General features: G+C 38.1%; 1 protein-coding gene across 1 annotated transcript in view; it reads left to right on the forward strand.

Annotated features, from left to right (window-relative positions):
* The window catches only part of LOC121325542 (cadherin-13-like), a 356,087-nt gene extending 334,837 nt beyond the window's left edge, over positions 1-21,250 (forward strand). Inside the window, exons 12-14 of the mRNA XM_041268193.1 lie at positions 8,985-9,218; positions 13,749-13,967; positions 20,319-21,250. Of these exons, the coding sequence (XP_041124127.1) occupies positions 8,985-9,218; positions 13,749-13,967; positions 20,319-20,326 (461 nt within the window). The 3' untranslated portion in view covers positions 20,327-21,250. The remainder of the gene's footprint in view (positions 1-8,984; positions 9,219-13,748; positions 13,968-20,318) is intronic.
* The last annotated feature ends 6,613 nt before the right edge of the window (positions 21,251-27,863 follow it).

Raw genomic sequence — 27,863 nt, forward strand, 5'->3', positions numbered from 1 at the left:
AAGGAGGCTGTATGACTAGAGTGGGCTAATTTTTGAGATTCAGCTTCCTTCTGGGATCTTTCTAAAGCTGACTAAATGTAAAAGCTATATATATATATATATATATATATATATAATCTCCATCATTGCTCACATAAAGACTCCTCACACCATATCCATACATAGTAACAGCCAAAAGCATTCAATTTCAATGCTGCACTTTCAGTCAATGTGGAATGTCCCTCAGTGTTAAACTATATCCTGAATAACGATAACGAGACAATCTCACAACACTGTTTACATAGCTTTCTGTGTGAGGGGAATTAAATAAAATAGTTAAAATGATTTTTTTTATTTTTTTCCATTTTATTTTGTAAAAATATATGCATTACAATGAAGACATATTATTATGTAGTGTAGTGCAGAAAATATATCTGAATGAATGTGTGTTGTTCCCTCTGTTAAATTTAAATTTTAAATGGTGAAAATAAGATGTTCAGTAATACCAGTTCTTGGTTACAACTGATTTTAAACGTGTGGCATAAGAATATACTGAAATAAATACTTAATACACGAACATGTGGACTCACTTCGAAATACTAAAACAATAACTACATGTAGTTACACTGTAGCTACAAATTACTAATATTTACTGCATGCACTTAGCACACAATGCCGTGACTGGAAAGATTCTGTAGCACCATACAACATGCACGTCATAAAGCTATTTTCCCAATCACATCATTTTGTTGTAAGTACACATATTAAAACATTAAACAAAAGTGAAAGTACAGTGTAACTACAGTATAGTTAATGTACTTGCATTTTTTCAGTTTATTATTATACAATTATACCCACTCATGGGTAATTGCCTTATTCAATTAAGTCAGACAATCATGATTTACCTTTGTGACTGTCTAATCCAAGCCTGTGTATGCTAACGAGGCTAATATAAATATGACTACAAGAGAGGTGCCCCTGAATGCAATGGATGCCAGGCCGCTGATCTTTGTTGTGTGCTATCCCTCCCCCACAATTACAATTTATCAACTACAATATCCTCAATTCTCAGTTGTGATCAATCCACTGGCAGTTAGTATCCCCTCTCTAACTCACTAGGGGCATGCTGTACTTTCATGAAAGCTCGCTTTAAATATAAATGTCTTCAAAATTAAAATAATAATATATTCAGCCTTGGTTCTTGGTTTGACGTGACTCTGCCTGCATATCCACTACTCTGATGTATAGTGACATACCCTGAACCGTTGTAAGGTTATGTCTTAAAACTGCTCTGCCGCTGTCAAAAAATAATAATTTGAAGCCAGGGGCCACCCAGCATTGCCAGAGCTGGCAGTAAGCAATTTTTTCTCGTAATGGCATTCCTAATGAAAAAACGGTGTTGGGAGTGACAGCATAGTGCTGCTATTGTTTGTGTAATCTAGTTAGAGTAGATTGCGGGCTCACTTTCTCCAGAGACCCACAGAGGGGCTGTGTCTTTGCCTATTCAAAACTGCTGATGGTGGTCAAAGTTGAGTAATGAATGAAATGGATTGTACCCCATAGAGATTCACCTACTGTATATTGTCTGAAAAATATTGCATCCTCCCTACCCAAGCAACAGTGAGGAGCACATGCAAAACATACCAACAGTTCAGCAAAGTAACACGCTTCCAAATGTTGTACATATAACTATTCAATATCAGCTTGCATTATGTCACATAGACAAAAAATAAGACATGTCTGCCATAGTATAATCTATACACATTTACTGGCATGCTGAAGTATCCCAGAGATTTTAAAACAATAAAAAAATCACAATTGAGCTTGTGGTTATAATCAAAAAAGAACATTCAAACAAATCTGTCTTCAATCTAGTTGTTCAATTGTTGTCTTGTGCTGGTTTTTCTGATATTGTGGGGAGGGGCATACGACTAAATACTGTTCCCCCTGATGTTTTTAACCTGTTTTTTGGAATCGCCTGTAGCACTTTGTGATCGCTAAACATGGCTGTGGAGGTTTCCCTGAGTGGCTCAATAAGAAACAGGCTTGTTGTGTGCATAGTGAGTCATACAGTCCAGGGGAGCGCAGGTTCACCTCATAGCAGTGTGGCGTTGCTGGTCTTCTCTTGGGCTTCCACACCTACAACTGGCCAATTCTCACCAGCAAACACTCTCAAGTGCCATAAGGCAATTTGATTGATTTTGGGATTGGAGGACACTGGGCTCTCCAGAGCTGTTGAGGGGAATTGCTGTAGTGTGGTAGTGTAATTGGACGTTTTAAATTGGTGAGAAAATCTGAGGTAAACTTACTGGGCACTCTTGAAATAAATAAAAAAAACATATATGGAGTCAACAAGTCCTGAAATTAAGATGATAAAGGCCTTATAGATAGTAAACATTAATTCTAAACACTTTTCACATAGGTGACGGATCATCCTAGGCAGCCAGGACAGCATTGATTTGACACAGCAGTGAGTCTGCAAGGTGTTTAAATTGCTCTAGAGACGACTATGATTATTGACTTAATTCCTCTAGGTACGCTGCAGGTGGAAATGTGCAGCTATTGTAAGTTTTTTCTTCAAAAGGACTCGTGGAGCCATTCCTGTAAAGCATAATTATTTTTTGCATGTTGCAGTTCATGTGTAAAATCTATAGATTAACCAGTGTATGAGTAGATTTACCAGCTCAGCGGTAAATATATAAATTAACTAAGGAGATGGTAGTTAATGCTACAGCATCTGAGGTGAATTCGGAAATAAAGTAACGTCAGGGAGCATAATGGCTTAAGATTTTCTGAAGAGCTGTTACATACTTGGGTAAATTAATTAATTCTTAAACTCCAGCTTTTTTTTATTATTTGATTAATCTTTCTAAACTTCACTGCATCCTGTCTTACATTATTATTATTATTATTATTATTATTATTATTATTATTATTATTATTATTATTAATAAACAACAACAACAGTAAATAAATGTATGTATTTAGCTGAGACCATGTATTAATGTATTAATCTGATTTACAGACATGATTAGAGACAGATTTCTGGTTTTATTTCTAACGATTTCATCTCCCTTTGTTTTTATTTTATGTAAAAATATGCACTTTTCCAATTTTATTTTAAATCTAAATTACCATAGGGCAAACATTAGATACTGTAATACTGACATCTCTTCAACAACACTCATGCCTCTACTAAGTGTGACTTAGTATTATTCAGTTGAATTTAGAAAAAAGCATAACTTATGTGCACACAGGTTTTGCATTATTTTATATTGTGAATTGTTGCCAGATAGTGATCATGGATGTAAGTAAAAGAGATTGTTTACTACCATCTACTTAGTTATTTTTATAGATTAACCACTGAACTGGTAAATCTACACATATACCAGCTAATCTATAGATTGACCTCTTTTACACATGAGCGCTGTTCCTTTCAGTCCTGTGTGGTGGGTCATTTCTTTGAAGGGAAAAGAACCTGTACAAGTCTGTGTGGCGAGCCCCCAGTTCACTATGTATATATATATATATATATATATATCACTATATATATATATATATATATATATATATATATATATATATATATATATATATATGTGTGTGTGTGTGTGAACAAAAAATATTACATTAATGAAGATGGTTGTGAAATGTCATACCAGTACAAATAGTCTTTGATACTGTAAAGCGATAAAACTGTCAAGAATTAAAAGAAAATGTTAGCATGCCCATTCCTCACCATCCAATAAAGTGTCACACTGCAGAGCACTGCTTCCCTAGCCATGGTATAGAGCACTTCAAGAGAATATGTGGATTGTCAACCTCAGTCTAATGCCCCATGTTTTTAAATTGAGTAAAATGAGAAGTAAAATGCAAATTAAGCCCAGTGTGATCCTATTTCATTAAAAAGCCCAACTTTTAATCAATGAATTAATATCCTCTGTCCCCCATTATGGTGATGATAATGAATGGTTTTTGTTATAGTGTAATGAGAATTACAGCAGGGAAATTGGCTGTGCAGGTTTGCATCGTTATTCTAAATGAACTAACGCAAGAGTAGCCATTGGATCCTATGTGACTGAAATCAGAGCGAGACTTTACAGGGCTTTTAAGTGGGTGCGAAACTAGAAGTGAGACTAGGGTTTTTCATTTGCCTCCATGTATATTGCACTAGCACAGTACAAACCATTGCAGTGTTCAGTATAGGCTTTCGCTAATCCGAACCAGCTGGGATCAGACCTGCACAGACTAGTGATTTGTTTGGAGTATTGTTATAATCTGCACCATGCTAAAAATGTCCAGTCTTTCTTAACTCACTAATAACCCTTTAAATAAATAATACAGAGTTAGTGGTAAATCTTTTAAATACTTATCATTAGATTATGATATTGAAGTTTGATTTCTACAGATGCCATCAGCGTGTTGTTGTCGGAGTCAACCCTTTTATGAATACGTTTTTTTAAGTCAGTGCCAGAACCTGAATCATTTAAATATGCTTACACAGAATTATTCATTACTGTGAGTGTCTAAATACAACATGTCAGCATATTTTAAAAAGAGAGTCATGCTCTTAGTAGTGTGTGGTAGAGTGGCTGGGTGTCTGTGGTGGTCAGAAGGCAGAAAGGAGACTCAGGACTGAAGAGCTGCCAAGTTTATTTTTATTACATCAAATTACAAACAGAAGCACAGCTCACAGAGTCAAAATAAAAAGGTTAAACAAAACAAGTTGTGAACACAAAACAAAAACAGAAAATCTCTCACCCTATCATGGTGAGTTTTTAAATAAAAATACAGGTACCGGGGGGAGAGGAGAGGGGGGAGGGAGGGGAGGGGAGGGGAGGGGAGGGGAGGGGAGGGGAGGGTGGGTGGGTGTGTGTGAGAGAGAGAGCGAGCAAGCGAGAGCGAGCAAACTTCTCTGTTCCCACTCCCTGGTCGTTTCTCTATAGAGCTTTGGGCTCTCCTTTTATAGGATGTAGCTGTTCGCAATTAACACCAATTATTCCATTAGGAACAGCCACATTCTCACATGTTTTTGGCAGGGACAGGAATTAACCATATCCCTGCCAACCACCACCAAAACATACACACAAATACCCACACTATTTACAGGCAGAACTCTTGCTCTGCCACGAGTGACTTAGTGTATTTTTATCAGATGATTTGTAATGCCAGTTGTTTTTGTATAGCTTGAGTTGATATTCTCGCGTTATCCCTTTGAATTCTGGATCCTTTGTGTCACAACTTTGTGCGCTGCAAAGGGAGTATGCTTTTCATAGTTCCAATCTCATCTTTATTTTTTGACATGGACTTAACACTGCCTTCATAAATTGAAGCAATTGAAACTGTGAATATGGCTAGAGACCCCTGCACAAGGAGGATCCAGAATTGAAACAGTTAAATGAAGCAAACAAGAACAAGCCCTGCAGCTACCAGTGCAGACAATAATGTTTGAAATAACCATGACCCAGCAGTGGAAACAAAACCATTCAACTGAATGCTGGAACTGTTGGTAATGGAAATAGGACATCAGATAACATCAGACTTTGCTTACAAAATTGTTCCCAATCATAGTGCCACATGTCATGTTTAGTTCTCTCGGCAGCAGTACGTTCAGAGTCCCTAAATATTTTATTTACTTACAGCAAAATTACCAAGGAAGCTTATTATTATAATAAGCTTTTATACTGGGACTGGGTGTACATACATATGTGCATACATAGATATTTCTGATATGCATTTATTTGTAGCTCTCTAATTTGTTATGCTGCTTAAGAATATTATAATGAATTGAATTGTGTCCAACTGAATTGGCAGACTTACCAACCACATTCTTACTTCAGTATTGGTCCAACTGCCTGTAAATTAGTACGATTTAACAAGCAGCTATTGTAACACATCAGCTTTTTAATTCTGCCAGATAAAAGAAGTGTTCTCAGAGATACTGGAGATAAGCAATATCATCATTCGAGGCAAGGAAATAATATGTTTAGAATTAGAGTGCAGTTTCATTAAATGCTTGAAAGGGCAGCTCTCATGATTATAAAGTGGATCCATCTACATGGGTCTGGAACCAGGTCTGATGCTAACTGGTGAACCAGGGAATGTGTTGAGCCAGACTGAAAATTCAATTAGTTAAATAAATAAGGTGATTACAATTGATTTGCATAGCCTCCATTGCAAAGCCCTTTCTTTAATTAAACCATTCAAAAATCAATCCTACATAATACATTGTGCACATGATTCCTGCATATGGGGCATTGTTCTAACCAAACATGTTTGTGCCCTATTGACTAGCCAAGCCTAGCAGCCCCATAATTTTTACAGGACCATTGTAATTAAAACAAGTGGCAAAATAGCATGTACTAAATTAAGAACTTTGTGTTGCATAAGTCAAAATCTAACGATTCTTTAAAAAGCTTTTTTTTTTCCCCAAAAGGTAATTTTATTTTTAATAAATCACATCTTTGCTATTACAATACATTAAACTGTTTGCAGCAAACCGTTTCATAAATTGTACTTGTCATAAACTCAGTTTTGAAGAAAAAGGTTAAAGAAATCTATTTGCAAGCCTTCCCAAGGGTAGTTTTGCACTTCCTTGGTCAGTTCACCTGCAGAGTGGCACTGTTCCCACCCCTTCAAAACCTTCTTTCCTGCATTTAACCAACCAGCTGCTGCCCCTATTAGCCAGGGCCATACTTTGAAATGTTCCATGCAGAATACACTGCTGATGTAAAATGACCTAGGGAAGTGAACCAGTAAGTGAGTTCCTGTGCGAAAAACAAGGCAACTGAGAGCTTTCTTTAACCTTGTTTTGAAGCAGATATTGTGTTATAAAATTAAAATAGAGTGAATGGAAGTACACAAAATGTAAAATCAACCGAATTATTTTGTTAGCTACAGGCACTTAAAGAAGTTTCTGTTTGCAAGCCATGCTATCAGGAAATCTTAAAGTTAATTCACCTTGAATCTTGGTTATAAATCTCCCTCCCGTCCTGTGAGGGCGCGGTATAAAGGGACTGGATAGTCGGACAATTAATTCCCAGGGTTAGGTGGAAGTCGGACATCTAGAAAGGGGGCAGAGCTACGGTACACCAAGTCATCGCCCCAGAAGGGAAGCGATGTGGCAAACGTAGATTGGAGGAGAAACAGTTGCGCTCCCTAACCAAAGGGGTACTGATGGTACAAAAGGGGATGTGGCTAAGCGGTCTGTTCCTTTTGTTATGGTTGAGAGCGAACCGCGAAAGGAAAAACTGTAAACTAACTGTGAGTGTTTTGTTTGTTTATCATCTTTAATAATACTTGTTTGTTCTTGTTAGACAGCTAACATGATCCAGAGCTGTCGCTTAATGCCTGTACCAAACACGGACTACACTGCATAACTGTTCACGAAAAAAAACTGCATTTCACCACTCACACTTTAACGCTCACTCTGGACTTGTGAACGTGTGTGTGTCTTGTGTGTGCTTAAAACTGTGTTTATTGTTTCAGGACTGAACCCCATGGATTTAACATTGTGTATTGCCAGTTCTTATTATTATTGTCAAGTTACTTTGGATTACAATTAAAACCTTCATTTCACCAGTAACTTTGCTGTTTGTCATTCTGTTGAACACTTCATACTCCTGCGCACCGCAAACAACTTTGCCATACACCTGGAGAGTAAAATTGCATTTAATTGAATCTAGGGGCAAGGTTATCCTCTTTCAAACTACCCCATGTATCGTAGTCCATTATCAAAGCTATATTTTGTATTTGTTGAAAAGACCGTGGTGTTTAGTGCTTATACAGTACCTGCGTCATGGAGTTTTTAAGGTTAATGTGGTGCTCTTGTTTTTATCCGCTGGGAGGATGTGTTGTGGTGGTTTTCACAGCTCTAAATCACAGCATGTTTCTACTTAACCAAACATTCCTTAAAAGTCCTCTTGTATTAAAAATAATACACTTCTAATCCTCTTTAAAACCACTAGTTATAGATTTTAGAAAGAACTGGTTGTATTCCAAGCTAATGTTTAAAAATACTTAAAAAAAGAATAAAAACCTTGAAAACATCCATTATAACCTCCTTAAAGATTTGTGAATGGTGTTAAAAACAGGAAAATGATATCTATTTGGAAACAGCTTACTTTTCTTGTTCTTGAACTTTGTATTAAAACATTCTTATTAAGAAACAGTTTTTGGCAGTGCGGTCAACCCACCCACCAGTCTACAACTGGAAATCAGTGTCTGTTTCTAATCTGCACAGCCTGAACTTGTCATTAACTGCAATGCACCTGAAACATCAACAGAAGGAGCTGTAATAAACAGTAAGAAGCAGGAAGGATACATAAGGATACATGCATTACCTGTGTGCTTCTGAATTTGTATTCAGTGTTGTATGGAGGGCTCCAATTGTCCACAGTTGAAGCAAACACTGATTTGAGCAAAGATGAGATTTACGAAATACAGTCTGTGTAATTGGATAAACCTCCTGTCTCCTAAAGAATATCCATTACTGTCTATTACTAGATGATTTAAATTGAAGCCAGAGATCTCTGTATGAATCTTGTTCAGTGTAAAATATCTGAAAGATCACCAACTCCTGGTTTCATTCTGCACATGTTGTTTTTTTCCTTCTTTTTCATCCAAAGGCCCTATTCACAAAGGTTTCTTGTTGGGGTTGTACGATCTGTAAAATAACATGGCTGTGTGCCATCTAAGGTACAAAAGCACATTCAAAACTAACATTGTTAAAAGTTATATGATACTTGACCTGTGTATTTGTGTGTGTTTCTCTAGTGTTTCATTGTGCCTTGACATATTACCCTCTAACAAGCTTTTCAAGGCTCAGGGTCCTTTATATACTACATGTTAGGTAAGTACTGTACACCATTGGTTGTTTTTTACAGTCCCATTTAAGACTAGTAAGCCACAGAGTCACTATAATCAGTGGTGTATGATGGCTGTTGAAAAAGCGGAATTGAACATTGTTTCCAGTAGCACTCAATTCCCTGCTTGCTCTCCTGCAGGCAGCCCCCCAGCGACAGGCACAGGCACCCTGGTGATCACGCTGGAGGATGGGAACGACCATGCACCCTCGCTTTACCCCTCTGTCGCCAGGGTCTGCGAGGACTCCAAGGACCTGAGTGTGGTGCTCCTGGGAGGCAGGGACGAGGATATCAGCCCCAACGCCGACCCCTTCAAATTCGAACTGGGCAAGCAAGCCGGGCTGGAGAAAACGTGGAAAATTATCAAAGTGAACAGTAAGTTGCTGCTTTCCTATGGCATGCTGTTTAAGAGGAGAGTTTTAAGACTCTGCAGGGTGCTTTGAAGTTCCGATTTGGAATGTTGTGTATATAAGTGTTTTCACAGTTAGAAAGATACGCTGACACTCTGCAGTCACAATGCTTTATACAGGCAGTGATTTTAATATTAATTTTGTTTTGTAAAGGTGCAGTGTCTTCTAGGAATATAAAAAGAAAATATACATACACAAATGTGGATTTCTTTAAAAGAAGAAAACAAAGATATATAATTTATATTTTGCTTCTTTAGATACACACACACACACACACACACCACACACACACACATATATATATATATATATATATATATATATATATATATATATATATATATATATATATATATATATATATATATACAGTGCCTTGCAAAAGTATTCAGACCCATGACCAATTATCTCATATTACCGAATTACAAATGGTACATTGAAATTTCGTTCTGTCTGATATTTTATTTTTAAACACTAAAACTCAGAATCATATTGTAAGGTGACATTGGTTTTATGTTGGGAAATATTTTTAAGAAAAATAAAAAACTGAAATATCTTGCTTGCATAAGTATTCAACCCCTGTGCTGTGGAAGCTCCCAGTTTGCACCGATGAAAGAAATTGCCCTAACGAGGACACAATTACCTTACCTGTTAACCATTAAAGTTGCTGTCACATTTTCTGGATAAAAATCCCACTGTTGAAGGATCATTGGTAAGGCTGTGAATCTGAAGGAAAATGAAGACCAAAGAGCATTCTACAGAAGTTAGAGATAAAGTAATACAAATGCATACATTAGGGAAAGGGTACAAAATAATATCCAAGTGTTTGGATATCCCAGTGAGCACAGCTGGATCAATAATCAGGAAATGGAAGCTGCATCACACCACCCAGGCACTGCCAAGAAAAGGCTGTCCCTCAAAACTCAGCGCTCAAACAAGAAGGAGACTTGTGAGAGAAGCCACAGAGAGGCCAACAATCACTTTGAAGGAGCTACAGAGTTCAGTGGCTGGGAGTGGAGTAATGGTGCACCAGTCAACCATATCAAGAGCTCTGCATAACACTGGCCTGTATGGGAGGGTGGCAAGAAAGAAGCCGTTACTCAAAAAGTACCATCTGAAAGCGCGTCTGGAGTTTGACAGAAAGTATGAGAGTGACCCAGCTGCGATGTGGGAAAAGGCGCTATGTGTGGCACAAACCTAACACTGCTCATGCCTCAAGACACACCATCCCTACAGTGAAGTATGGTGGTGGCAGCATCGTGCTGTGGGGATGCTTCTCATCAGCAGAGACTGGGCATCTTGTTACAATTGAAGGAAGAATGGATGGAGCAAAATACAGGAAAATACTGCAAGAGAATCTGTTTCAGTCTGCTAAAAAACTGAAACTTGGGAGGAAATTCACCTTTCAGCAGGACAATGATCCCAAGCACAAGGTCAAAGCAACATTGGAGTGGCTCAAGAACAAAAAGGTGAATGTCCTACAGTGACCCAGTCAAAGTCCTGATCTCAATCCCACTGAGAATCTGTGGCACTATTTGAAAATTGCGGTCCACAAGCGTCGTCCAACCAACCTGAACAACCTGGAGCAAATCTGCCAAGAAGAATGGGCCAAAATCACTCCGACACTGTGTGCAAAGCTTAAAAAACTTACCCCAAAAGACTTAAAGCTGTTATTGCAGCGAAAGGTGGCTCTACCAAATATTAATGTGTGGGGATTGAATACTTATGCAAGCAAGATATTTCAGTTTTTTAGTTTTCTTAAAAATATTTCCCAACATAAAACAAATGTCACCTTACAATAATTGATTTTGAGTTTAAGTGTTTTAAAAGATAATATTGAACAGAATGAAATTTCAACGTACCATTTGTAATTCGGTAATATGAGAGAATTGGTCAGGGTTCTGAATGCTTTTGCAAGGCACTGTATATAGCCCCTTTCATAGTGGGCCACCATCACAAAGCACTTTACTTCATTTACAACAGGACATTGATTTAACAACTCATCCACAGGATGGAACACAAGGAGGTTAAGTGACTTGGTCAGAGTTACACAGTGAGTCAGTCAGTGGCAGAATTGGGATTTGAACTGGTGACCTTCTGGTTACAAGCCCTGGACTTTAACCACTGGACCATGCTGCCTCCGATATAGTATTGTGTAAAACAACTGTACATATACAGCTGTGGCCAAAAGTTGCATCACCCTGTAGAATTAATATATTAATATTAATTAATATATACATAAGGTTGAATGAAAACTGTTGAATAATGTTACATTAACATCTTGAATTACACCCTGCTTTGTAGTTTATCAATATGTTTAGCGAAAAACTGAATTTCAAAATCTAACATGAAATAATATACTACTATTATGGCTTCCGGTAGACTTTTGCAATATCATTTTGTAGTTTATTTGATTAACATGACATTTAAAAAAAAAAAAAACACCTACAGTGTCTATAGAAAGTCTACACCTCCTTTTTTCACATTTTGTTTCAGTGCCTCAGAGTTTTATGCATTTAAATGAGGATTTTGTTCCACTTATCTAAACACCATACTCCACACTGTTAAGTGGAAAAAAGTTTTTATTGAGAAAAAAATTATATATTAAAAATACAAAACTGAAAGATCATAATTGGATAAGTCTCCACCCCCCTGAGTTGATATTTGGTGGAAGCACCTTTGGCAGCAATTACAGCTGTGAGTCTGTTGGGATAGGTCTCTACCAACTTTGCACACCTAGATTTGACAATATCTGACCTTTCTTTATAAAACTCTTCAAGCTCTGTCATGTTCCTCGGGGAGCGTTGATGACAGCAATCGTCAAGTAGTGCTACAAATTTGCAGTTGGATTTAGGTCGGGGCGCTGACTGGGCCACTCAAGGACATTTACCTTTTTGTTCCTTAGCCACTCCAATGTAGCTTTGGCTATGTGCTTTGGGTCATTGTCATGCAGAAAAGTGAACTTCCATCCCAGTTTCAGCTTTCTTGTAGAGGGCAGCAGGTTTTCCTCAAGTAGTTCTCAGTACTTTGCTGCATTCATTTTCCATTCTATCCTGACAAGTACCCCAGTCCCTGTCGATGAGAAACATCCCCATAACATGATGCTGCCACCACCATGCTTCACCGTAGGTATGGTGATCTTTGGGTGACACGCTGTGTTGGGTTTGCGCCAAACATAGTGCTTTGCATTTAGGCCAAAAAGTTCCATTTTAGTTTCGTCAGACCACAAAACTTTTTGCCACACTGTGTTTTTTTGCATACTTCAAACGGGATTCAAGGTTGGCTTTCTTGTCACCCTACCCATACCCCCCCCCCCCCCCCCCCCCCCCCCCCCCCCCCTCTTTTAAATAACAGGAAGCACCACCCCCAGGAAGCACTGTAAACACCAGTAGAAAACTCTACCCATCAATTAAGATAGAACTCATAGTAGTTGTAGGAGGCTGTGTGGTCCAGTGGTTAAAGAAAGAGGTGTGTAACCAGCAGGTACCTGATTCAAATCCCAGCTCAGTCACTGACTTATTGTGTGACCTTGAACAAGTCACTTAATGTCCTTGTATTTCGGGTGATACGTTGTTGTAAGTGACTGTGCAGCTGATGCATAGTTCACACACCCTAGTCTCGTATCTTGTAAAGCACTTTATGATGGTGGTCCACTAAGAAAGGTGCTATATAAAAATAAAGATTATTATTAGTTAACAGGTATTGAAATATCTTTCAGTAATGCCCTAACAGCATGAATTGGCAAACTATGTATTCAAGAATACAGTTCAACTACAGATATCTGTAGTTGTGAAATTAGAAAAAAAATAACTGCCTGGCCAGGTTATTTGCTGTTCATTTAAGAATAAACAGGTGATGCCTACAATAGCACCACATTATGGGGCTGTTGCCAAAAATTAATACATACAAATCTTTCTTTCTCCTTTAACAGCGGCACTTTATTGTATGGTTAGCTTTTCTGATTCTTATCTAATAAGCTTTCAATTTCCCTCTGCAAGTCTAGCAGTAATCATGACAGTGTGATATAAATCATTGAGCCTGTGCACAGAACGAAGCGCAGAGAGGATGTCATTATCAGAATTAGAAATATGTGTTTAACCTGCCCTGCACTACTGTAGGCTACTCGCCAAGGGTTTTCAAACATGAAAAGTAATGATTTTTAAAATTGGAGGAGATAGTTAGAGATAGCAGTCTATATGAACCCAATGGGAGGTTGTCTTCTATATTGAACCCATAGTGCTTAACCAGTCTACGAAAGAGAGTATGGTGTGTTGACCAGTGGCTGGGATATGAATGACCCAGATAAGGAGAACAATTAAAAGGCTAATGTCACATAGATTTTGTTTATTACATTGTTTTAGAAAAGAAGTTGTGCAAAAGGTCTAGTAAGCATTTCCAGGAAGCCATTGGACATTCCAGACACTGTTTCAAGGAAGGCATGTTTAAACTCTGCCAGTGGAGGGTGCTGGGTTAATGTCTCTCTCTCCCTCTCCAGATACCCACGCCCAGGTCAGCCTTCTCCACAACCTGAAGAGAGCCAACTATAACCTGCCAATCATCGTGACGGACTCCGGGATGCCTCCCCTCTCCAACAGCACGGAAATCAAAGTACAAGTGTGCACCTGCAAAAAGAACAAAATGGACTGCAGTGCTGCTGACAGTCTGCACATGAGCCTGGCCATGCTCATCTGCTTCTCATTCATCACCTTGCTTTGTAAGTTTACCCCAGTTTTCATTCTATTTTTAATCATGTACAGCCAAACTTCAGTTACCAGAACAGACTGGGACCAGGTGACCTTTCGTTCTGATACTCTAGTTCTAATTATGTTGTTGTGTCATTTACAATAATTAAAAATCACCAGAATTACCCTTGAATATGTAATGTACAATACTATAGTGGAGAGTGAGACCTTGGTTAATGCATAGCCACAGTAGAGAATGAGCATTGCACACATATGACAGATTACCAGAGTATTGAAGGAGACACTTGTGATGCCGATGGGACACCAACGTGATAAGAAACCCAAATTTAGGGCATCCTACCCTGTGTCCCAACTTGCTGTAGAAGGGGTCTTCTTATACAGGTGGTTGTTTATGGGACATATACCCATGAATATGTATTTAACTAGGTTGCCACTGAAGTCAAACCTGTATTACTGAGATCTGAATAAAATACATTATTTATGGTGCTGCAGATTACACAGCAGCAATATTGTATATTGCTTTTAGTGCCAGCATTAGGTCAGTTTCAGAATAGAAGTTAAAATTAATTTTTTTAATTATAATGTATTTACATATATTCCATTTGCAAAGTAGTTTTTCAGATACAGTACTACTGTGCCCAGTTGTAGAGTTTCAGCAGATGAACTACTATACAGTACTGTAAGTAAATCCAATCAAACAAAATTATGACTTTAAAAAAGGGCAATTTAAAAATGAAATGAGGAAATACTAATAGAAGAGCTGCTATTGTATATATCCCTCAGTGGAGATCAATTAGAATGACCTTATATATAAAGCCACTTTTGACCCTAAAGTATTTTCTCCAGATCCATTACTGTCGGTGCACAGGATCAGTCAGACAGGTATGAAAAGCCAGTAAAGGGCCACAAAAGGTCCCTTTACCACAATAGGCATTACGGGTCTCGGAACAGAATGAGTTCTGTCATCTTCGATCTGTCTGCCAGTGTAGTGGGGCACACAGCAGCTCTCATTTCAATCCCTCCACCAGGAGACTGACCCTAGACCTGAACAGGACAAGCGTGAATAATGGAAAGAGCTTGAGAGAGAGAGAGGGAGAGGGAGAGGGAGAGCAGCCCTGCCTTCTCTCAGCTGCAGACAGAAGAATAGTAATATTCATCACCATCCATGTTGTAGTTCATTCTAAACAAAGATGTTTGGGATCATATATTGTAATTCTTAACCAAGAAATCAAAGTTGCACTGCAAAACAAGTTCATTGATTTGTTTTTTATACTTTTTTTTTTTTTTTTTTTTTTTTTTTTTCAATTATTTTAACTTTTTTTTCCTACCCAATCTGAAATGCCCGGTTGCCTGCAATTGGAAAAAAAATTGAACTTCAAGATTTTCAAGCACAAAAAAGTAACCAGCAGTTCTTATGAAGATAGCTCTCAAAAGTGCCACACTGTTTGATCTCTGCCGTGTTTATTACACTCTGGTATATTAAACCCTAAAAGAAAGGGTAATTGTGCTCAAACATAGTGATAATTATCTGTGTAAAAGCACAGTCATTTTTCATTGGGACAGAGAATGCAACATTTCTTGTTTGTTAAGAGTGCTGCAAATAAATAAATACAATACTTCAAGCGCAGCACAAAAAAAGGACCAGAGGACACAGTTGGAAATTAAGAGACAGATTTAGGACAGAGTTTAGGAGATACCTCTTCACAGAGTGTTTAGGGCATGGAATTGGTTACCTAGTCGTGTTGATGCTGAATCATTGTGATCCTTTAAGATCTGATTGAACATTGACCAGCTGCTAAGAACCGTACAAGTATTGATGGGCTAGACTCGTAAATGTTCTTACTTTATGTTTTTTGTTTTGTTTATGATAGTAAATTTTACAGAAACCTGATACACCCTTTTTAAAACGGTATATTTCTACGTGTTGTTTTAATCTGGTTTTCTGCAAAAGGAGATGGCAACTAAGTCTCCAGCATTCCAGATCCAAGCACCAAAAGCCTTCTATATGATTTATAAATGAAAATTCCACAGCCATTGATCCAGGGAATGAAAGGTTTATTATATTCATTATGTAACACTAGTATTTAATATGTTTCAGCAGCAAAATCTAAATAAAAACTGTTACTAGCTACGCCCCAATACACAGCGAAAATAACTGTGCACCATGTAGTAGTACAGGACTATACAGACTTAACAGCATCATGAAAAAATTGAATTCTCCAAATTCCTTGAGCACAACTTCCAGTGGTTAAAGAAAAAGTCCCCAGTTCAAATCCCGGCTCAAATCCCAGCACACTCACTGACTCACTGTGTAACCCTGAGCAAGTCACTTAACCTCCTTGTGCTCCGTCTTTCAGGTGAGGCGTTGTTGTAAGTGACTCTGCAGCTGATGCATAGTTCACACACCCTAGTCCCTGTAGGTTGCCTTGGATAAAGGCGTCTGCTAAATAAATAAATTAATAATAATAATAATAATAATAATAATAATAATAATGTTATCACACCATGAAAACACCCACTTTCAGGGCATACTTGAACCCCAGTAGGGATTGGGATGTTTTAAAAGGTATGATTGATTTCACAGCAGTTAGCAATTTCAGCATTGCAGTTTGTTATTAATTAGGTATTTATGCACACATGCACCTTAATAACAATTTATAAAAGGCTTGACATGTTTCTTTTATCAATAAAACGACATACACATTTCCTAGCCTTTTCAACACTTTTTTCAATTCTTTCTCCAACTGCTCCTGAATGGACCTTTCAGTCGAAACTGATAGCAGTGCCTCTCCATCAAGAGCTCTCTGAATCCTCTCTTCTCCCTTTCTCGTTCTGTGTGTTTGTGTGTGTGTGGGTGGATGAGGAATGGAATACATTATTGGCACACTTCTCTCAATGGCATATTCTCTCTGCATGAACCAAGTCACAATCAGATGAGTGCAATGAGGGTTTAAAGGGAGCCTGCTATGGGGATCATGGAAGTGCAAAGCACTGTTTGCTATTGGCATTTCATCATTTTTCCTCTTTAAATGACTTGGCTAAGCTTGATGGGAAATCCTTACTGTTCAGCCTGTGCTTCCTGGTTACAGAAGAAGGATGCAAGAATTCTGATAACTGTTGGCCAGCTCTATGTAGCCTTAATTTGACATGAGTGGAATTAACTTCTGCACCTAATTCCAAAATACTTAATTCCTAATAGAATTAGTATTTAGATCATAAAAAATAATTTTAAAAAAAAAGACTATTTGGCACATCAATGCTCATCCAGTTCCTGATAGCTGATTGGTCCCAGAACTTTGTCAGGTCAGTTCTTAAAGGATCCCAACGATTCAGCATCAAAAACTAAATGCTGAGATAAAAATCAGCTTATATTTTTTAACTCTCAGCACAGCTCAGACTCCAGCATCCATCGAGTCTGTTTATCATTTCAAAATAAAAATAACATATCAGAAATCGTTTTGCTCAGAAGGGCCTGCTGCCCAATTTTTCAGGAAGGTTCATACCTTTCTAAAAGAAAAAATTAGATATTTTTGTTTATTTAAATTTTAATCTATTTTAATCTATATATACTAGCACTATTTTACCTAATGGATCCTGATCTTTTATTTTATCATTTACTTGGGATTAATCACAAATTGTTGGGGTAGCTGTGTCTTTGTATTTCAAACCATCAAAAAAAAAAAAAAAAAAAAGACTGTGCTGAAATACATTTTTTGATCTTTGGTCTCTGTGGGGAAAAAAGCACAATATAGCAGTCATCAATAGCATTTTATATGCCAGTTCAGTCAGAGGTTCTACTGCTCCATGGTGCTGATACCAACACGTGTTGTATAATTTTATAGCAGGCTAAAGGAGGTCTTGCCCAAGGTATTGGACATTTATCCACTCAGGATCAATTATTTCCTAGCATACTCATCCAGCCCTAAAGTCATTTCTTAAAACAGAAAACAAAGGCATAAGGCATCTTGCTTAAACTGGCAGCTCTAGCTGGTCATTTCCTATGATCTGAGTTGCACTCCACTTTTCTGATGAGCTCTAGAGCTTCAAATGAGCAATTGCATGTCTCACAGGAACCAGAAAAAAAGGAATGCTTTACTGTAATTAAATATGACCGAGTGTTTAAAACTGAGCTGTGTACATTTCCAGCCCTGAGTACAAATTAGATAAAGGAAAGGAGTTCAGGTATATTCAGAAACCGAGTGATTTATTATCTGGAGACCTTGAAGATAAAGTGCACCTTGCCCTTTATCAATTTCTCATAAAATTCTCACCTTTAAATAAAAAAAAGAACAAAAAATTCCCAATGATAATTCTTAAAGGCTGAAATAAATTAAACCATATTTGAATAAAAAGGGTGTTTGGGGCAAAGAAATGCAAGTATCCACACAACCACTGCTCCTAGGTGTAAAGGTGTTTATTTATTAATTTATTTACATTTTCTTGCTTTGATTTGTAAAATAAATGTATAATATATCTAAACATTTATTGTACAAATCAAAACAAGAAAATGTAAATAAATAAACATCTGAACAGACATCGGTTTACAACATACGATACATCGTATGATACAACAGCATTCGGTTTATTATCAGATGAGCAAAAGCAACTGAACAACGTAGATAAATAAACTTAGAAAAAAAAAACATTTTACAGAAGCACACAGCACAAGAAGTTATAAAAAAAAATCGAATTGTTCTTTTTTTTCAACAAAAGGGTAGTCTTTCAGTCTAAAGCTGTTCACAATCAACACAGATAATGTACTTCTCCACTCCTCCTTTCTGCACAGGGCACAGCTGTCCTAAGTTTTATTTTTATTGCACTTGCCAACCTGGCATTGGCATCTCTTGTGGTTCTCAACAGGGTTGCCAGCTTCAGCTGTGGATACACGCTTGGCAGTCTCCCTCTGTTCCAAATACATCTTGCGTAGTTCCTGTGCTAACTGTAAAATATATTCTCTCCTTGGTAAATTCTTCTCCGTGTATTCTTTGTAAAGTACCCAGGAGTTGATGGCTGCTAGGTCCAACACATTGTAAAACACCTGAACAGACCACCATGCCATCTGATCCAAAACATTAACTCCATATTTGGTTGCATAGTAAAACTCCACAGTCTCTGGTATTTATTTTCACTAGTCCCGATGCTAATCGACTGACCAAAGCAGCGCAGCTGGCAAGCAGGCGCCGGCCTTCAAAAGGCTGATTGAAAACAATAGACTGTCAGTCATTCACTCAGGCAGAGAGTAGAGACTAATCTGATTACAGCTAAACACATTGCAGACTGGTAAATAAAAATAATAAAGTAGAATACCATTCTGTATAATCAAAATACAATTGTTTTCTGTGTGGCCGTCACTGTGACTGCTCCCGGGGCTTTTAGGTATAGTGTAATATATTTCCTTTATTTCTGCACTCCCACATTTCATGCTTTGTGAGACTATTTAATACATATGGACAGAAAGGTACATGAACGCGCAGCCCCATATGTGTTATACGAATGGAGAAAATTACATTTTCAAACCAAAAACCCCCAAAATAACCCTGCAGAGCTTCTAGTATTAAGCCTAACTTAATATAATTGTATGCCCAGTAAAAACAGACTAGTTAGCAGTGTTCTTGGTTTATGCAACTATTTCAGCAACAACAGTGGGAAAGCAGAAGGCTCTCAGGGACTTCACAAGGGGCATGGTAGAGTGTGAGTGCCTGTGTAACCCGCTCGTCCTTCAATGCTGTGTATTGCCAACAAAACCTAAAGGAAACTTATTGCCAATGTGGTAGATCACTAGATGTCACTGGCTCTTACTTCTATATGGATACTTTGGCTGATTTCCCAGAAGGATACAAGATTATCTTCTAGCCAATGTGTGGGGTAGTCTTGAACGTCTGGGTGGTGAGTGGAAGGAGTTGGTGCTGAAACTATGGCTAAGTTCCAAAGTTTCAAGAATTCCTCCCTCAGGCAACTGCTGCTGATGACTCTGAGCTACTCAGACACAGGTGCCCTTGCAAGCTGGACTGCAAGTACCTGGCGATACCTGATTCATCAGCATCGCAGGGGGTTTTTTGCCCAGAAAGGTGTAACCTGACAGACTCTAAATCTGAGCAGCTAATGATGCTTTGTTATAACAGCAACAGTGATAAATCTGTATTGCAATGTGAATTGATTTTAAAAAGAAAATGGAAATATAACTGAAACTGAAAAATAGGAATTGACCCCAACCCTGCTTTCAGCCCATCTGAGTACTGCACATGCTATTTATTCTTAGCTGACGCTCTAGAGAGCAGCAGGTTTCATCAGGTGACCCATATGTAAGTGTTGGTGTTCAGGCAATAATTAAGAGTCACTCATGTCCTTATCTCTTTCCGTAGGCCTGTAAGTTTTGCTGAAGAAGTCAGAAGCTGACCTGCTGTCTACCTGTTACAGCACAGAAAAACAAAAAGAAAAGAAAAAAGAATCCAACTTTTGCAGATTGCCGTTTACAGGATTTCCAGTTGCTCTACAAATAGGCCTCATTTTTGCTAGAAGCTCCATTTAATTGGCCACCCCAATACAAGTTAATGAAACTCTGTTATAATCTGCCAACTTCGGCCCGCTCTTTTTTGCCTTTTGAAAATGGACTTCACGCCTGAAACAAATGTGTCTTTTGATTCATTTTTTTTTTATTATTTGTTTTGAAGTGAAGCAATTCCATCATGAACTTGAGCTTCTGGAAGCAAGGTTAGCCAGTGACTTACTTTCCTGATATATGTTGCAATTTTGTCACACAGTATTATATGATGCCATTTAACACTATCGGGGAAAGGGGGGGTATATAAATATATGTATAAAAATAAATGGAAATGTTTTGTTTGCATAATGGTGGTCCCTGTTGCTAGGGTAAGGGGAGGAATCCGTACCTGTTGACTTTTCCTTTTTTTAATAAAATAATTTCTAAATGGAATATACTGTAAATTAACAGTGTAAAAATTATACGGTAAAATCCATGCCTGTATATATCAAACAAACAAAAAATGTTATTAATATCAGGCTTCAGTGTCAGAGTTTGTTATTAGAGTTTAAACATTGCTGTTTTCATATTAATATCAGGTTGTTTTTAAGCTTGCCCCCCCCCCCCCCCCCGAATGCCTTGATAGGCTGATATTTCAAAGATTAAAATGTTACAGAATTGAAGGTAATTGTTCTTGGATTAAGTATGTGAAAAGACCCCCCATGAATCATGAACAAACTGAATTGACGTGATGAATGAGTAATGTCTGTCTTTTGCACTAATTTAATAAAACTGTTACCGTACCTCCCGCCACCAAGTGTAAGAAATCTTCATTGTGTATGAATAGGCAACCAAACACACTGCTGCCTTGTGCTAATGGACTTATAGTACATTCATCAAACTAGACAGCAGGATTACCAAGAATGCCTAAAGAGTTTGCAGCGATTGAGTTATTACCATTTTGTTTAAATCTGGTCTGTCGAATTCTAAGTGGTGGGATCGAACAGCCTTCCTCACTCCTTTCAAATCGTGTAATAACACAGAAGTAACAGAACCCATAAGCACTCAGAAGGACTGCAGACAACAAAATAGTTTTTAAGAAAAGCCACTAATCTGACATTTGAAGTTACTTGCTCTTTAAGGAACCTAAAACACAGCTCTCAAAGATTGTTTACTCTCTCTGGAAGGCTAGCAATTATACAAAGCACCAATAACAGCTTTTCAAATAGAGTCATTGAATATCTCTGTTGCACTGGCTAGGAGATTTTCAATTATATTTCCACTTTTACGATCAACTCGTAGGTGACAAGCATTCATTGTGGGGGGCAGCTGTGCCTGCAATGCCAATCGATGAGAATTCAGAAACTAAAGGAAACATAAGGAAATAAAATGAAGTCTGTTCTATGTGTTCTCAATCTGTGTACCATTTGATAATCTGATCTACATTTTTTTTCATTTTGAAATAAATCCATAGGTAAATGTTGAATCAACAGTGAATTATTTACTAGTATATTCATATTTAACAGTATCTTTATGTATGTATACTTGTTTAGTTTTTTTCTGGGATGCATTCATTCAGAAGGAACAGATGCCATCAGTCTGATCTTGTGCGTTTTGACAAACACAGAAAACTACATTTTCCAGTTGCTGCACTGGGTTTGAAGGGAAGAATAAACAAAACAAATGCAATCATTGAAGGATTTGACAGTTATGATGCCACATCTGATATGAACCATTCACACTGTAATAGATCAAGGTTTCTAGATGCCACATTGGTATCTGCGTATTCAGTGTTTATGTGGTTGAATTTAAGCATGTAAGTGGTCCTTTTTTCAAGTTGCCTGCTTGTGGCAAAGTGGCTGGTGAATGAGGAACAGGTGTAGCGGTAATGCGGTGCAGGAGTGACAGGCAGACAATTGTAATCCGGTGAAAAGTTATTTTATTGTATTCCAGGTCTGGTGACTGTCAAATAATAAATGCCTGGCAATACACAACAATGTGTAAGGCACGGGGATAACAAAACAGGGTACAGTCCCGAACAAAAACGAACACACGGTCACCAGTCCTGGGTGAGTGCGGTCGTGCTGGGGGTGAGTGCTGCCCCTCGTTTACCTTTCAGGTCAATACGGTCTTACAACAGAGGTTCGCTTCTTTCCAGGCTGACGACTTCCCGGACTCAGAAACGAACAGTCAGGCCAGCCCTTCCAGATACTTCTCCTCCCGTTCTTTAGCGCCCTCACAGGTCGGGAGGGAGATTTATCACCAGAACTCATTATCCTTCTGTCACACTGCTACAAAAATTCTGATGCTCACATAAACTACCAGCACTATAGACCTGTATCCAGACAATGCGCAAAAGGTTGGTTGAAAATTCTCTAAACAGCCAATATGGTTTTACCCCTCTCCAAACAACAAGGACACATTCACATATCAGACTGAACAAACCAGAGGGGAAGAAAAAAAAACACTAGGGATGCATTTCATCACTTCTGTGTTTCTTACATATATATACATACTTACATTACGTAAAGAGTAACATTCAGTACAGTTTATATTTTCTGCTTGTAAGTTTCAGAATGCAAATTCTGTTTGCAACTAGCAGAAGTGCATCATGGAAGACTTATTGGAAGAAAAAAAAAACACTCTATTGCTCCACTACGGAGTTATCATAATTTTATCTAAATCAGCCTTCACCTGGCTTTGAGCTGCTTTGTCTGAATAATCCTAATTGCTGGTACAGAACAGCCTTTAAGCTTAAAGACACTCAAAGCAAATCACATGGACACCAAGTGATTAGACAGTGGGGAACACTTGTCAACTTTGATTTAGTTGAAATCAAAATGTTCTACATGACACATTCAAAGCCTAACTTACCTATATAGAAATGTGTTAAATGGCTATATTACTAGTAGATTTAAAAGACAAGCCATATTATGGCTGTTTAGGGTTCTTCTAGTTAAAATGGACCCCTGCCAGTCTCCAGTACAGATTGTGTATGACCAGTTACATTTGTAATGTTCTGGCATTGTACATTACACAGTAGCTGCACACCCTGGTTAGGTGTTACTGCAGTGAAAGGACAGACTAAATTGCTTTTAAGGTTCCTGTGACAGAGATCAAATGATTCTTGGTGTTAGATATCCCTTTCGACCTGTGAGGGCGCTGTGTAAAGGGAACAGAGTACTCTGGACTAAAAGGCATGACAATTTATTCCCGTGAGTAGGTGGAAGTTGGCCGGCTAGAAAAGGCTGGAGCTACGGTACCCATACTCAATGAGTGGATGCGCTCGTTAACCAGGGGGTCATGAGGGAGGGTATAAATAGGGGTTGTAGCAAAGTAATCTGTTCTTTTGTAAAAAATGGTTATATACGACCTACAAGGTGCCTGTGTTATTGTTGCTGTTAACTGTGAGTTTTGTCTTGTGTGTTAAGGGTTTGTTGTAACTGACTGTCTGTCTTTAAACACTAGACTGCCAGTAACACAATCCAGAGCTGTAGCGCAAGCCAGCACCAACCCGGACATCACTTTCACAACTGCTTTCACAGAGAATTGTATTGCACCACTAACACTAATTCACATTCACTAAAAACTGTGTGTGGGTGTGCAAACTGGACTTTTGGTTGAAGGTCAAACCCGGGGATTTACAAATACCGAGTGATACACGCCGCTGTATCTCTCCAGCATTAGTATTTACAAGTGTTCGTCATAAGGCTCTGGACATTGTTAATCAAATCAATAAACACCCTTGCACCTAGAAATCATTGTCTGTCTGTTTTGTATCCACTCTGCACTGCACTCACCTGTATCCACTCACCATTTTGTCAATATCCCAGTTGATGCAAGAGTATTGTTAGGACAATTGTTCTGGCTATAGAAAAGAAAGTTGGAATTAGGGTCATTTCTATTAAGAACTTGCATAGGTTTCCACAAGTTGTTCATAATTAAGGCTTTGGTCACACTTTAGTCACGGCAATCGTGAATTTGAAAAATAAAAAGTAAGCGAAATTGACATAAAACACTATTGATTAGGCACTTCCTGTGTCTGTAAATTGCTTTGTGTATCTGTAAATTGTTTGGTTGCGTGTGCATGCAGCATTTACATGTAGCTATGTAGGTCAGCAAATGATAGCTGGGCGAGCAAGCTTGTAAAATCAGTGACAGCTAAAATGCGAAAAAATTGTGAGTGAGCTGTTTTCTGTAATCAGAACAAATGCATCAGAGAGCAGAAGTTTTGTTTCAGAATCGTGGAAAACTCTATTAAAGCCTGGTTCGTACAGTGCTTCTGTGCTTCAGATTAATGCAATACATCAGGCAAAGACAGCTAAAAGCCATGCAGCTTCACTATTGGCTGCACAGAATGCAAAATGGTTGCAACTGTTGTTCATACTTTAAATACAGACTGTATTCACAAAATTGAATACATTTAATTAGATGTGTCGAGTCTGTACCTCTATACAAGAATCTAAAGCAACGTTGTTGGTACATCCGTTCTCTCAACCAACAGATAACCCTCAAGATAATGCGCAACATTTTCTGTGAAAAAACAACTTCAGAAATGCAGTTCCCCATATTCCAGTCCAGTCTATAAGATAAGATGAATAATTACTATGCAAACTGTTCTGCCTTTAATAGAACTACCATAGGGTATATTTGCAGAAATTAACTTGTCTTATTTTTTTTTCCATTTGTATTGAATCTTTTGGGCCCATGCGAGCAATTTGGCATATTTTAAGGTTCCTACTCTTCACCGCTTTAAGACTTCACTCTTAAGTAGGGCAGTTTATGATTATGAGATGTCATTAAGTATTAAATGACAATATTGCTTAATGGTGGCTGGTACATAAAAAAAGAAGCAAAGTAGAAAAAATGACCTTAAAACTAGCAGAATTGCAAAAATTGATTTGACAGGATTTGACAGGTGCAATACACATTGATTTCTGGAAATATAACATATGGTAGTGCCAATTAAAGGTGAAACAATTTCCATAGTTAATATTGCATTTTTGGATGTCACTTGTGGGGAAATTTCCCTTCTTACAGCTGGCAGTGATGCCATAATGTGTCACATATGTATCCTAAGCTAGATCAAGCAGTCTTTTCATAGAAGTAAAAGCCAGCATCATCTAGTGATCTACCACTTTGGAAACACAATTCCTTTAGTTTTGATGGCAATACACAACAGTGCATTAAAGGCTGCTAGTGCCTATTTCTAAAAGAGGCACTTACTGTATAAGACACTGTAACAGGGCGGGGTTACTTACATGGGTCGTCACTGAATAATACTGAATCAGACACAAAGCCGTGAGTGTTGACACGCCACACAGGCATGCAGATTTAATCACAACACAGGCCCTGATGCTAGGGTTACAAAAATAGTAATCTCAAGGCCGGCCTCTCAGCCACTCAGAGAGAGGGAAAGCCAACACACACTCTACCACACCTCTCCATGTCATCACCATGACTGACAGGCGGATCTTATGGGGCTACTGCCCTCGTCTTGCAGTACCATGCATGCGCCAAAACGACAGCACAGATCTCCCCTGTTACAAGGGCCTTAAATAATAATAATAATAATAATAATAATAATAATAATAATAATAATAACGTTACCTTTTCTATTGTGTGACCCTGCAGCATAGTACTTCTGTGGAAACAGCAGCACCTCCATTGTTGTTGGTAAATCTTTGTTGCACTCATTGCCAAAGCAAATGCTTTTAATTTCTCTCAAATCAAAATGCAAGCATCTCAAGATTTGGCGAAAACAATTCTGTGACACTGTCTATATATATATAATAGATATTAGGATATATATATAATATTATATATAGATATATATATATATATATATAAATGTTCCCAGGTAGGTTTAGACAAATCTTGTCCTGTACAGTACATTTCGTGTGTTGTCAAAGTGACTTAATGTCAGTCAGACAACCCCACCCCACACCCCACACCCCAAAAAATTGTTATTTTTGCAAATCTGCCACTCAAATGCTGTCAGGATATCTAATACATATATTTAGCAGAAAAAAAATTGATACCCAAATCTCAGCCATACAAAGGGGTGGGGGGGTGGGGGGGGTCGACTTTTACTCAAGCAAATACAGTAACTCCTTTATGAGCCAAATTATTTATAGGTCTAACAGACTCGACACGTTTTGGCAGAGACACATTTCACCTGAATAGCTGTCATGTTAAATTTAACAGCTGTGTAGCCTTGACTTATAGTTCACCTGCATCATGTTATAATTGGATTCACTTGAGCGTGTATACAATACAGTAGTACTACATCTGTAAATAGACAAGTACTTGACTAGAATGGTACCATAACTTTGATTTTATCCAGGCCGTAGACAGTCAAACCTGCTTCTATGTTAACAGAATGATATACTGTCAGGCCACTAAGCCACCGTTTGCCCTGATCACAGCCTTGACACGAGGTGGTGCTGGAAAGTGTCTCGATGGATTTTAATCAATTTCGTCATTAATATTTTTAACCGTCTCTTCCCACTGTCTGCGGCCATAGCCATCTCTCTTGGCAACCACTATAACTTTGTTTTGCCATTGCTGCTACACTCTGATGATAGATGCTTTGGAGCATCCTAAAAACATGACTGTCCTTGCTACTGTGACATCCGCTTGAAATGTCCCTGCTATCATACACCCCTTTCAAATGCTGTTTGATCTGACTGTGCTGCTCCCCCAGCTTTACACTGCTGCCAAGGTCATATTTAAGAGTCGATTGAGGAATAGCTGCTTTAAATAAAATAAAAACTGTTACAGTATGCCCAGAAAGTCTCAGATAGGTTTTAATGCATAGAGCTTAGATTAAATGCTAAGCGTGTAAGGAATAGGATGTTATTATTTTTTTTTTTTTTTTGAGAAACTGCTGTTTCATTTAACAAGATGAAATATAATTATAATATATGTTGTGCTTGTCCCTTGGGACAATCCATCAGTTTTAATTCGCTGATCAATTGTGCTGCACAGGAAAGCCATAATTCATTTCCACATCTCTGCTGCTTATTTCCAGGGCTTATTCACTGGTTTGCTATTCAGTTTTTTTGTTTTGTTTTGTTTTGTTTTTGTGTGTGTGCAACAAATTGTGTTATTTAAAATTGTAAACATATTACGATTTTGTGGGTGAACTACAGTTTGTGTTGTTCATCGTGATTTGTGCAGTAGTCAGTCACAGCACTTCTGAATCAATGTGCGTGCATTTTCTGACATTACACATGTCTAGTTTTGGCACGCATACCACATTTAGGCCCTACACCTGTACCTTTTTGTTTACAAAGGAATCCCAGGAATTCATCAACCCCCAACATTTCCCTGACACTATCAGAACCTCTTTTTTTCTGCGGTCTGAAATTTAAAACCCGCCTCCTTCACACTGGACGCTTATTAGGTAACTTCCACCATCAGT

Source organism: Polyodon spathula, chromosome 13 (genome assembly GCF_017654505.1).
Source record: "Polyodon spathula isolate WHYD16114869_AA chromosome 13, ASM1765450v1, whole genome shotgun sequence".
In the NCBI taxonomy this organism is placed as follows: Eukaryota; Metazoa; Chordata; class Actinopteri; order Acipenseriformes; family Polyodontidae; genus Polyodon; species Polyodon spathula.